Here is a 12,758-nt window from a genome sequence, read left to right on the forward strand (position 1 = left end):
TCACGCACCTAGGGGGGCGGGGGGAGTTCAGACATTTGTGACGATGTGTGACGAGGGGGGGGGGGGTTGAGAAATGTGACGTCACATCAAAATGCGCAACTTTAAATAAATATAGAATTTACACCATTGGAACCTCATTTGCCAGTAACAAATATGATAATTGTTTTTTTACCCTTCTATCTGGTTGTGCGCCTATTGGCGTCATCTGGTCCAACCCATGTGAGACTAGGCTCTAAGGAAAGCTGTCTCGGGTGTGGACCAATCAACTTCAAGGACAGTGCACATTATCAGAGTTATGTTTTTTGTTTTAATTATGACTGCAGGTATTGTGGTCTATGCAAACATGACTCCTTGTAAAAAAGGTGTCAGTTTTGTTGCCAGATAGAAGGGTAAAAAAAACTATTATCAAATATAGAATTGTTATAGCAACACTAATCGTTATAACAAGACTCCTACAACATCAGAGTGCAGCGCCACTTTAAATACGCACTACAATGACAATAGTTTAAAGCGATTTGAAGCATGCTTTATTTTCAAAATAGAAATATGGTTTTGGGGGGGGGGGGAGGGGGCAGAGCTTTGTGACGTCATATTTGAGGGGGGGGGGGGTCTGACTTTTTGTGACGCCGTGTGGGGAGGGGGGAGTCAAAAATCGTTTAAAATCGCGTGACGTCATTTATGGACGCCCCCTAAGGCTAGGATTAAGGGAAATGTAATTTTTTGTAGCGTTAAGTAATTATTTTTCTTTTGTAGCAATACGCAATTCAGTTTTCTATGCTTTGAGCTAGCAATAGCACCGCTAGTATTTTTCGCGTTAAGTTTATTTCACGAGTTATCTGCTGTATGTACTTTATTTAACACAATTACACTTCAATTGTTCGTGGTCTCAGCCAACAGCGATCGCAGAAGTCTCGGGCCTTGCCTAATGCACGGTAGACGGACATTCGGAAGTGACTGCTTTCTATTTCGATGTAAAGCTTTTGTGACTGCAGCAGGGATTCATATTCTTGGTTCTTTCGTTAAATTCACGTAGAAGGGAAATAATAAAATAATAAACATATAAAACAATACAATTCTCACGACGTTTCGACTGCAACACAAGCAATCGTCATCAGGTGTGAAAAATGCTCTTGCTGTGTTTTTCACACCTGATGATGGTTACTTGTGTTGCAGTCGAAACGTCGTGAGAATTTTATTGTTTTGTATTTTATTACTTTATTGTTTCCCTTCTACGTGACTTTACCGAAAGAACCAAGAATATAACTGCTTTCTGTTAACAATGTTAAAATAATGTTTCGTGGTGTTCATCAACAATTGGATACAGTATATGTTCTCGTTAGTTTAATTATGGGTTAGTGTTAAGGGTAGATGTTCGATTGAATACAAGAATCGTAGGAAGTGCAGAGCATATGTACAGCGATACGATCAGGTAGCGAAAGATAAGGGACGACCGACATACGGAAAATTCGGGTTACGGATCGCACTCGGAACCTAACCCTTCCGTAACCCGGGGGACTGCCTGTATTTGTCTGTGTGTGTGCTTCGTCGATTGTTCGTCGTATCAAGGGGGAGGGCCCACACACGGCTCGTCAGACATGTGCGGTTTTCCCGCGGGGTTCCATCAACACGCAGGCAATGTCTCAACCAGTGGGCAGAACTCCATTATCAGACGGTAAACACATTCTTGCGGAGGGAGCTGGTATAGGAACGTTGGGTTGCTCGGTCAATGGCCAGGGTCAACGGCGGCGTGGTATATTCCGCAAATATGCCCGATTGTGAGGGCGGGCACAAGCCGGCGTGAGTAGGTTAAACGTTGAGTTTTATAAGGGCACCACGGGGTGACCAGCCCCCTCCCCACCCAGCCACACCCCTCCCACCCCCCACCCAGCCCCTCCCCACCCAGCCCCTCCCCACCCTCCCCACCCAGCCCCTCCCTACCCAGCCTCTCCCCACCCAGCTCCTCCCCACCCTCCCCACCCTCCCCATCCAGCCCCTCCCCACCCAGCCCCTCCCCACCCTGCCCCTCCCCACCCTCCCCACCCAGCCCCTCCCTACCCAGCCTCTCCCCACCCAGCTCCTCCCCACCCTCCCCACCCTCCCCATCCAGCCCCTCCCCACCCTGCCCCTCCCCATCCTCCCCACCCAGCCCCTCCCCACCCAGCCCCTCCCCACCAGCCCCTCCCCACCAGCCCCTCCCCACCCTCCCCACCCAGCCCCTCCCTGCAAGACGGACGGACACAATAATCCCCTGTGGGCAGGTGGAACCAGGTGGTTCCTAGCAGTAAAAAGTAAATCTGTGCATCCAGAGAGAGAGAGAGCGCGGCCCTTGGGAAGCGGGGCCCCGTGGCAAGAGCCCTTTCAGGAGCGCTGCCGCAGATTTCTAAACTGCAAACCTGCAAAGCCAGACCCGCCACGCACGGTGCGACCCAGCAACCAACGTGATCGTGCGGCAAACCCCACCACGTGCTTGCGGCAAACCCCACCGTGGCATCACTCGGCAAATGAATGCGTCCTCGGGTTTATATTCTCTCTTGTATCGCCGTGGAGATTTTTTTTTATCTTATCGCAGCTTTGTTCTCAAACATTTTACGCATTCTAGCAGCGAATTATTTGAACAGTGGAAGGGGGGAGAGAGGCACGGATGAGGTGGCGCGTGGCTCTTGACGAGAGCTCACGGTCGGAGGAGCTCCCTAGCTGAGCGTTCGTTTGGTGGTGGTGGTGTGGGAGTGGTGGGTGGGGGGGGGCATATCAGAACGTTTCAAGGTGCCGGGCATTCACGAGCACAGATGCAGCGCTGTGTCCGTGGTGGCGAGTTCCTTTCAAGCAACGGGCCGCTCGGACAGAACGCAGAGCCCCCCCCCCCCGCCACTGTGGGAGCCCGTAGGGTCAGTAGGTTGGTCCAGATGTACTGTGACCCCCCCCCCACCCCCTCCACTCCCAATTAATTTACCCCCCCCCCCCACCATTTTTTTCTCCCTTTGCATATTCATTTCTGTTTTAAATAAACCTTTTGGAAAAATATATATGCCTTTTTTTGAGAGAATAAAATGGGGGGGGGGGGGGGTGGTGGGGGAGGGGGGGGGGGTCACGAGACATCTGGACCACCCTGCAAAATGGAGACGCATCACAACCCCCGCGCAAGGAACCGAGGCGACCCAGGCCGCAGGGGATGCAGAGCGCAATTATCACCACCAACAACAACACCAACAACAACGCCAACAACACCAACAACACCAACAACAACACTAACAACAACAACACCAACAACAACACCAACAACACCAACAACACTAACCACACCAACAATACCAACAACAACAGCAACACCAACAACAACACCAACAACACTAACAACACCAACAACACTAACAACACCAACAACAACACCAACAACAACAACACCAACAACACTAACAACACCAACAACAACAGCAACAACAACACCAACAACACCAACAACAACACCAACAACACCAACAACACTAACAACACCAACAATACCAACAACAACAGCAACACCAACAACAACACCAACAACACTAACAACACCAACAACACTAACAACACCAACAACAACACCAACAACAACAACACCAACAACACTAACAACACCAACAACAACAGCAACACCAACAACAACACCAACAACAACAACACCAACAACAACACCAACAACACCAACAACACTAACCACACCAACAATACCAACAACAACAGCAACACCAACAACAACACCAACAACACTAACAACACCAACAACACTAACAACACCAACAACAACACCAACAACAACACCAACAACACTAACAACACCAACAACAACAGCAACAACAACACCAACAACACCAACAACAACACCAACAACACCAACAACACTAACAACACCAACAATACCAACAACAACAGCAACACCAACAACAACACCAACAACACTAACAACACCAACAACACTAACAACACCAACAACAACACCAACAACAACAACACCAACAACACTAACAACACCAACAACAACAGCAACACCAACAACAACACCAACAACAACAACACCAACAACAACACCAACAACACCAACAACACTAACAACACCAACAACAACAGCAACACCAACAACAACACTAACAACAACAACACCAACAACAACACCAACAACACCAACAACACTAACAACACCAACAATACCAACAACAACAGCAACACCAACAACAACACCAACAACAACAACACCAACAACACTAACAACAACAACACCAACAACAATACCAACAACAACAGCAACACCAACAACAACACCAACAACAACAACACCAACATCAACAACATCAACAACAACACCAACAACAACGCCAACAACAACACCATCAACAACAACAACACCAACCACAACAACAACAACACCAACAACATCAACAACAACACCAACAACAACACCAACAACAACACCACCAACAACACCACCAACAACAACAACATCACCAACACCACCAACAACAACACCAACAACAACAACAACACCAACAACAACACCAACAACAACAACAACACCAACAACAACAGCACCAACAACAACAACACCAACAACACCAACAACAACACCAACAACATCACCAACAACAACATCACCAACAACACCAACAACAACACCAACAACAACAACACCAACAACAACACCAACAACGCCAACAACAACACCAACAACATCACCAACAACAACATCACCAACAACACCAACAACAACACCAACAACAACAACACCAACAACAACACCACCAACACCACCAACAACACCAACAACAACACCAATAACACCAACAACAATAACACCAACAACAACACCAACAACAACACCAATAACACCAACAACAACACCACCAACACCACCAACAACACCAACAACAACACCAACAACACCACCAACAACACCAACAACAACACCACCAACAACAACATCAACAACAACAACAGCACCAACCTAACACGTCCCGTGTCAATATATAATTTGTGACGTTTGGGAAATTTGCCAAATGATTGATCTGCTCTGAAGAAGGACCATTGCCCAAAACGTCGCCTAATTATATGTGGCCTCGAGTCCGTGTGGTCTACAGAAGCGGTTCCAGATCTCCTTGCACACCGCACGCGTCACTGCCAACCCTCAACACGTGCGTGTGTGTGTGGAGGTGCAACACACACGCGTATATAAGGGCTTCAACTGCGAGGAATGCACAAACCAACATCACCCGCCCCACCGGACCTTGACGCACTGGGGGCGGACAACCTCAACGATTTTCGACGGGACCCTTCCATGGTTTTAGCAGTTTGGGCGACGTGGACAAAGGCACCTGGGACAATGGAGCCAGGCCTTGTGCCCCATGGTCCAAGCATGCATGGATGTCTTGGGATCACAAAGGCACCTGGGACAATGGAGCCATGCCTTGTGCCCCGTGGTCCAAGCGTGCATGGACGTCTTGGGATCACAAAGGCACCTGGGACAATGGAGCCAAGCCTTGTGCCCCATGGTCCAAGCATGCATGGATGTCTTGGGATCACAAAGGCACCTGGGACAATGGAGCCATGCCTTGTGCCCCGTGGTCCAAGCGTGCATGGACGTCTTGGGATCACAAAGGCACCTGGGACAATGGAGCCATGCCTTGTGCCCCGTGGTCCAAGCATGCATGGACGTCTTGGGATCACAAAGGCACCTGGGACAATGGAGCCATGCCTTGTGCCCCGTGGTCCAAGCATGCATGGATGTCTTGGGATCACAAAGGCACCTGGGACAATGGAGCCAGGTCTTGTGCCCCATGGTCCAAGCGTGCATGGATGTCTTGGGATCACAAAGGCACCTGGGATAATGGAGCCATGCCTTGTGTCCCGTGGTCCAAGCGTGCATGGACGTCTTGGGATCACAAAGGCACCTGGGACAATGGAGCCATGCCTTGTGCCCCATGGTCCAAGCGTGCGTGGATGTCTTGGGGTCACGCAGCCGCAAGATGGTCCGTTGTCGAGAGGCCGTGTTTTCAATGGCGGCCTCTCGTGCTTCAGTCACTTTACGCGGACATCGGCAGGGGGGACCGCATCCCTGCCGTACATTAAGGAGAATGGCGAAAATCCAGTCGCCGCGTGAGGTGCCATCCGGTATGCGGCCAGGACCCCAGGGATTTGCAGATCACAGTCGAGCTGCGAATCGATGATTGTTTTTTTACCCTTTAATCTGGCAGCAAAACTGACACCTTTTTTACGAGGAGTCATGTTTGCATAGACCACAATACCTGCAGTCCAACACCATGTGAGACAAGGCTCTAATGAAAGCTGTCTCGGGTGTGGACCAATCAACTTCAAGGACAGTGCATACATTATCAGAGTTGTTTTTTGTTTGCATTATGGCTGCAGGTATTGTGGTCTATGCAAACATGACTCCTCCTAAAAAAAGGTGTCAGTTTTTTTGGCCAGACAAAAGGGTTAAAAACCAATGATCATATTTTTTACTGGCAAATGAGGTACCAATGGTGTAAATGCTTACCCCGAGCTCTCATACTCTGATGGTGCATTGTCTTTGAGTTGTGCGCCTTTTGGCGTCATCTGGTCCAACACCATGTGAGACTAGGCTCTAAGGAAAGCTGACTCGGGTGTGGACCAATCAACTTCAAGGACAGTGCATACATTATCAGAGTTATGTTTTTTGTTTGCTTTTCGACTGCAGGCATTGTGGTCTATGCAAACATGACTCCTCGTAAAAAAGGTGTCAGTTTTGTTGCCAGATAAAAGGGTAAAAAAACCAATTATCATATTATTTACTGGCAAATGAGGTTCAAATGGTGAGCTGCGAATCGTCAACTTTGTGGCACAACATAGAGGTGAGCGTCCTGTGGAGACGCTCCACCATCCCGTCGGTGTGTGGGTGGTACGGAGAGGTGCGGACCTTCTTTGTGCCCAAAAGGTTGCATACATCGCCCAAGAGGGCGCTCGAAAACTGTCTTCCCTGGTCGGTCAGCAGCCGTTATCTATATACTCAATAGGAACTACACAATCTGCAGTAGTATCTACCGACTATGGTCTTACCGACTAACTCTATAGCAGTATCTGACTTAACAGTCGTATCTACAGACTCTATAATAGTGTTGAGGAGTGCAGTGGTGACGTCAGATCACACTCGCCTCGGGGGGGGGGGGGGTGCCGTCAAGGAAATGTGACGTCATGTCACCCGGGGTATTTGAGGGAAGACCCGTGACGTAGAGGGGGCTTCGTGGGGAGCAGAGGTCGCAACCGGGTACCCGATACCCGTACCCTACCCGATACCCGGCCGGGTACAGGTACCCGTTTGCGGTCCTGGTGCGGCCGGGTACGGGTACGGGTAGGCCGTGAGTCACTGGTGAGTCACCGTTTGTCACTCGTTTCCCAACGTCTTGTCTCTTCTCACAATTCAAGTTCCTAGAATCAACCCACCCGCGCCTGCAACATGGCTTCATCCCAGAGGTCGCAATCGGGTACCCGATACCCGTACCCTTGGGTATAGCCAGAGGTGGGACAAAGTCATTGTTATGCAAGTCCAAGTCGAGTCGCAAGTCATCAAATTCATGACTCGAGTCTGACTCGAGTCCAAGTCACATGACTCGAGTCCACACCTCTGGGTATAGCCCTGTGAGCCATTCGGCTCTTGAATCGGGTGCAACCGCAACAAACAAAAAACAAAAACATGAACAAGAAAACATCTTGAAGATGAATCCCTGCAGTCACGAAAGCTTTAAATCGAAATAAAAACTATTAGACATTATTGTAAAAAATAAAATAAAAAGTCCATCCCATGTGTCAGTGAATTTTTTTTCATATTTAAATCCTTTATATTAAGTTCACTTGCTTGCTTGCTTGCGCGCTTACGATCGTGCAAATATTTCGGTCGTTTTTTAACCCACTTCCCGTGATCCAATCGAGCTGACATTTTGCACACAGACTCGTTGTGCGTGACAATTTCTTTTGGTGTAAATTTTTTTCCAAAATTTTACACTTTTTAGGTACATTTTTTTTAGATTTTATTACCAATTGCTTAATGGTGGCAGGCAATCATCTGACCCATAGGTGGCAGCCATCTCAAGCCAGAGGACGAGATGACTCTAGCCGCCCGGTTCAAAGACCAATGTGGGCTGGGTTGTGGCCCATTGAACACGCATATAAAGGATTTATAGTGAAAAACTTTGTTTTTACGGGTTAAGTTTTTTAGGAATGAAATGGCATGAAATTCGTGTTCCCCCCCCCCCCGCAATATTGACGCCATGCTCCACTATCCTTACCAACACCACCACCACGGTCGCAACACACAGGACACACGCGTCTCCCATCCCCGAGATCCAGACGCGCTCCACCGCACGAGAAACTCTCTAAGAAGTCGCGCCGCAGGAACGTGGAGTGACCCTCGCGGGCCCGGGCAGGGCGCCCTCTGCCGGCGACGCAGCAGCAGCAGCGATGGCGGCCCACGCGAAGTTCATCTCCCGCACGGTGATGGTGCAGAGCGGCAACGTGGACGCGGCCTACAAGCTGCTCAACAGGTGAAGGGGATTAGGGGGCTGAAGGGGGTGCTGAGAGGCGTCTGAATGGGGGCTGAGGGGATAAGGGGACCGGGGAACCCCACAAATGGGGCCCACGCGAGAATGACGCCTGGGAGCCTGCGCTAGGCCTCGGGCACCACGGGGTCGCCGGGTAGCGCCTCGCGCCGCGTAGTTCATCCCCTTGGGCCCCCTTGAGCTCCGGAGACCGCTGGGGTTCCCTGGGGCCACCGAGGGGGACCCCTGGGGGACCCGGCCCCCCACGAGGTCGTCCGCACAGACCTCGGGCCTTGTCGCCCTTGCGGGGTCGAGCCGCCTCCTCCACCCCGCGCTCAGTCAATCTCGGCGGGGTCTCTGTGTGGGTCTGTGGGTCTCTGTGAGAGCCTCTCTCGGTGTGAGTCTGTGGGTCTCTGTGTGAGTCTATGAGTCTCTGTGCGAGTCTGTGGGTCTCTGTGTGAGTCTGTGGGTCTCTGTGTGAGTCTGTGGGTCTCTTTGTTAATCTGTGGGTCTCTGTATGAGTCTGTGGTTCTCTGTGTGAGTCTGTGGGTCTCTGTATGAGTCTGTGGGTCTCTGTATGGGTCTGTGGGTCTCTGTGAGAGCCGGTCTCTGTGTGAGTCTGTGGGTCTCTGTGGGAGTCTGTGGGTCTCTGTGGGAGCCCCTCTCGGTGGGAGTCTGTGGGTCTCTGTGTGAGTCTGTGGGTCTCTGTGGGAGCCTCTCTCGGTGTGAGTCTGTGGGTCTCTGTGGGAGTCTGTGGGTCTCTGTGTGAGTCTATGGGTCTCTGTGTGAGTCTATGGGTCTCTGTGTCTATGGGGGGGTCTGTGTGAGTCTGTGGGCCCTTGATTCTATGGGTCTCTGTGTGAGTCTGTGGGTCTCTGTGTGAGTCTGTGGGTCTCTGTGTGGGTCTGTGGGTCTATGTGTGAGTCTGTGGGTCTCTGTGTGAGTCTGTGGGTCTCTGTGTGAATCTGTGGGTCTCTGTGCGAGTCTGTGGGTCTCTGTGAGTCTGTCGGCCTCTGTGAGTCTATGGATCCCTTTGTGAGTCTGTGGGTCTCTGTGTGAGTCTGTGGGCCCTTGAGTCTATGGGTCTCTGTGCGAGTATGTGGGTCTCTGTGTGAGTCTGTGGGCCCTTGAGTCTGTGGGTCTCTGTGCGAGTCTATGGATCCCTGTGTGAGTCTGTAGGTCTCTGTGCGAGTCTGTGGGTCTCTGTGCGAGTCTGTGGGTCTCTGTGCGAGTCTGTAGGTCTCTGTGGGTCTCTGTGTGAGTCTATGGATCTCTGTGTGAGTCTGTGGGTCCCTGTGTCTATGGGGGTCTGTGTGAGTCTGTGGGTCTCAGTGCGAGTCTGTGGGAGCCTCTCGGTGGGAGTCTGTAGGTCCCTGTTTGAGTTTATGGGTCTCTGTGTGAGTCTGTGGGTCTCTGCGAGTCTATGGGTCTCTGTGTGAGTCTATGGGTCTTTGTGTACGTGTGGATCTCTGTGGGAGTCTATGGGGTCCTGTGCGAGTCTATGGGTCTCTGTGTAATTCTGTGGGTCTGTGTAAGTCTGTGGGTCTCTGTGCGAGTCTATGGGTCCCTTTGCGAGTCTATGGGTCTCTGTGATAGTCTATGGGTCTCTGTGAGAGTCTATGGGTCTCTGTCTAAGTCTGTGGGCCCCTGTGGGGGGTCCGTCTCTGTCGTCACGCTCGTGTCCACATACGGTTGCTCGCCAATAGGGGTGTAAAGTCCCGAATACGGCCCTCGAGATGGAACAGCTTCCTTACCCCTGCCCCGATGATCCCTGACTCCCTGACCGCCCCCAAATCCCATACCCACCCCCCCTTAATCCCGTTGCCGTGGGTCCCGTGTCACCACGGCAGGATCCTGACGCACGACCGGGTGCTGGAGGACGCTCGGAGGCGCCGCTACTTCGAGAAGCCGTGCCGCCAGCGCCAGCGCAAGAGCTTTGAGGCCTGCAAGCGCATCTACGACACGGACATGGCACGCCGCCTCGCCTTCGTGTCCCGCAAGAGCGGCTTCGACCCCTGGGTGGGCTGCTGAGGCTCCGCAAGCCGACCTCCGCCGCACTTCCACACCCCCCCCCCCCCCCCGCGGTGACATCTGGCGCCCGGCGTTGCCAACTTCCCGACGATCCTCCGACAACGCTGCGAGATGGACCCCTGCGACAGTCCTCGATAAATGTGATGAGAAAACCTCAAGTGTCTCGTCGTCGTCGTCGTCTTCGAGCGGTGGTCGATCCACGGGCTCGATGTTTATTTTTGATCTCTGCGTTTAGTTGTCGTCCTTCGCCCGCACCTCCGATTCGCACGGTCGGCCGCGTACACCGCGACAGAAGTTCAACATCCATAATGTAGTTTTTTGGGTTAGATCGCGTAAATGTGTGTCGTTCAACCCACCACAGCCAATTGGTCATGTTGTGTCGCGTAAACAGAACGCGTCAATCCGTTACTAGACCAGCAACATCGGTGTGTTGGAGTGCAAATCCACAACATTTACAATGTGAATAATACAATAATAAAAATAAGACAGTCAGACTCTGTCTTCTCGACAGACCTGTTCTCCACCTGAGGACGGCTGCTTGCGTTGTGGTCGAAACGTCGTGAGAATGTTATTGTTTTATTATTATTTTATTATTTCCATTCTACGTGACTTTACCGAAAGAACCAAGAAGATGAATCCCTGCAGTCACGAAAGCTTTAAATCGAAATTTACAATGCGAGTACGACGTTTAAAGTTCAACATACGTACGCTTGACGGAGGCATCCTCCCATCCGACCCACCCCAAATCGCTGCCGCCTCTTGCGAGCCTCTGCTGCAACACCACACGGCACCCCTAGCGCCTGGCAGGAGCCGATTCCATCAGGGGTGTCTGACAGTCGAGCGAGCGTTACCCACCCCCCGTACACGGTTACAGGATCCCTGAAGGCACACCGGGGATCGCTCGTACATCTACACAATGTCCTCGGCCCAGAATGTCGCTGTTGCGAGGTCTTCGTGAATCTGTGGGCCTCTGTGGGAGTCTAGCAATGTTGGAAGCACGGTCTGGCAGAAGGAAGCGATGGCTTGGACCTTCCGCCCCACTCCCCGTCTCCAGCTGTAGTGGAGTTGTGCCCCACCCCCCACCCCAGCTGGGTGTAGAGCGAATGAGACGGGGGGGAGGTGGGATTTCACCTTCCTCGCTGCAGACGCCCTTCTGTCAAGGTCAAAAGGTCAAACCAATGACATTGCTTCCTTCTAGAAGATCCTGCAGCTGTTGTAGAATTGTCACGTGTCCTCCCCCCTGCAAGTCTCCTAATAAAGTGTCGAACAAACTGGGTTCAGGTTTTTGGGGGGTCATAGTTGGCACGTCCTTCAAGGAGTGCTTGTACAGTTTCGTCATTGCCAGTGTGTAGTGATGACGCGAGTTGTAATTACTGGCAAAACGTCATATTGTAAATGTGGCTTGGCTCTCCAACACACCGGTGTGCTGTACTCGTAACGAATTGGCACGTTCTGTTTCCGTGACAAGACTTACTAATTGGCTGTGGCGGGTTTAACGACACATTTACGTGATCTAACCCCCAAAAAAAAATCTGTATTATGGACCAGTGTCTGGCTTTTAGGTCTTCTCTTCACCTTGGTTGTTACCCTATGGGTGCCACTCCAGTGCCCGTCCCGGTCATCTGCCCTCGTTGATCCAGCGTGCGTCCACCTCCCCGATTCCACACCCATCTCTCTCCTTCCGCGCGGACGAACCTCCGAGTCCCTTACCCTATTCCACGCTGAAAAATTGGAACCCATCTCTCCGCTCTGGAGTTGGGTCACGGAGGGCAGCATCGAAGTGGCTTATCACCACGTGGAAATCTGTATCAGCCAAATAATTTAAACGAGAGCTCCTGGTGGGCCTTCGCGCGACCCCTGAGGTGCGCCCCTCCCCTCAACAATGCACAAAGTGAAAACACCGCCCATCATCATCATGCTGCTGCTGTCAACCCCCAATGGTTTCAAATGTGTGGCGGCTCTCACACTGATGATGCCTTGTCAGCGAAAGTGGCCCCCCTCTGAAAATGAGTGAAGAACACCGCTCTCACCGCATGTTTCTGGCGCTGGGTGCCGATAACCGCAGGGAGTTTGGGGAAAATGCGTAGCACGTCACGCCTTGTTTGAGTTGACCTTGCGCTTGACCTCGCCTTTGACCCTCCCCCTCCTCGTTGTGACCTTGCGTTTTACCTTGACCTTCGTGCTTGACCCCAC

At 51.5% G+C, this 12,758-nt stretch overlaps 1 protein-coding gene across 1 annotated transcript; it reads left to right on the plus strand.

Moving 5' to 3' along the window:
- Window positions 1–8,403: 8,403 nt before the first annotated feature.
- On the plus strand, window positions 8,404–12,758 carry MRPS21 (mitochondrial ribosomal protein S21). The gene is made up of 2 exons (XM_078880838.1): window positions 8,404–8,540; window positions 10,385–12,758. The coding sequence occupies exons 1-2, from the start codon at window positions 8,458–8,460 to the stop codon at window positions 10,563–10,565; spliced, it is 264 nt and encodes an 87-aa protein (XP_078736964.1). The 5' UTR covers window positions 8,404–8,457; the 3' UTR covers window positions 10,566–12,758.

Source organism: Lampetra fluviatilis, chromosome 59, assembly GCF_964198595.1.
Source record: "Lampetra fluviatilis chromosome 59, kcLamFluv1.1, whole genome shotgun sequence".
NCBI classification, from domain to species: domain Eukaryota; kingdom Metazoa; phylum Chordata; class Hyperoartia; order Petromyzontiformes; family Petromyzontidae; genus Lampetra; species Lampetra fluviatilis.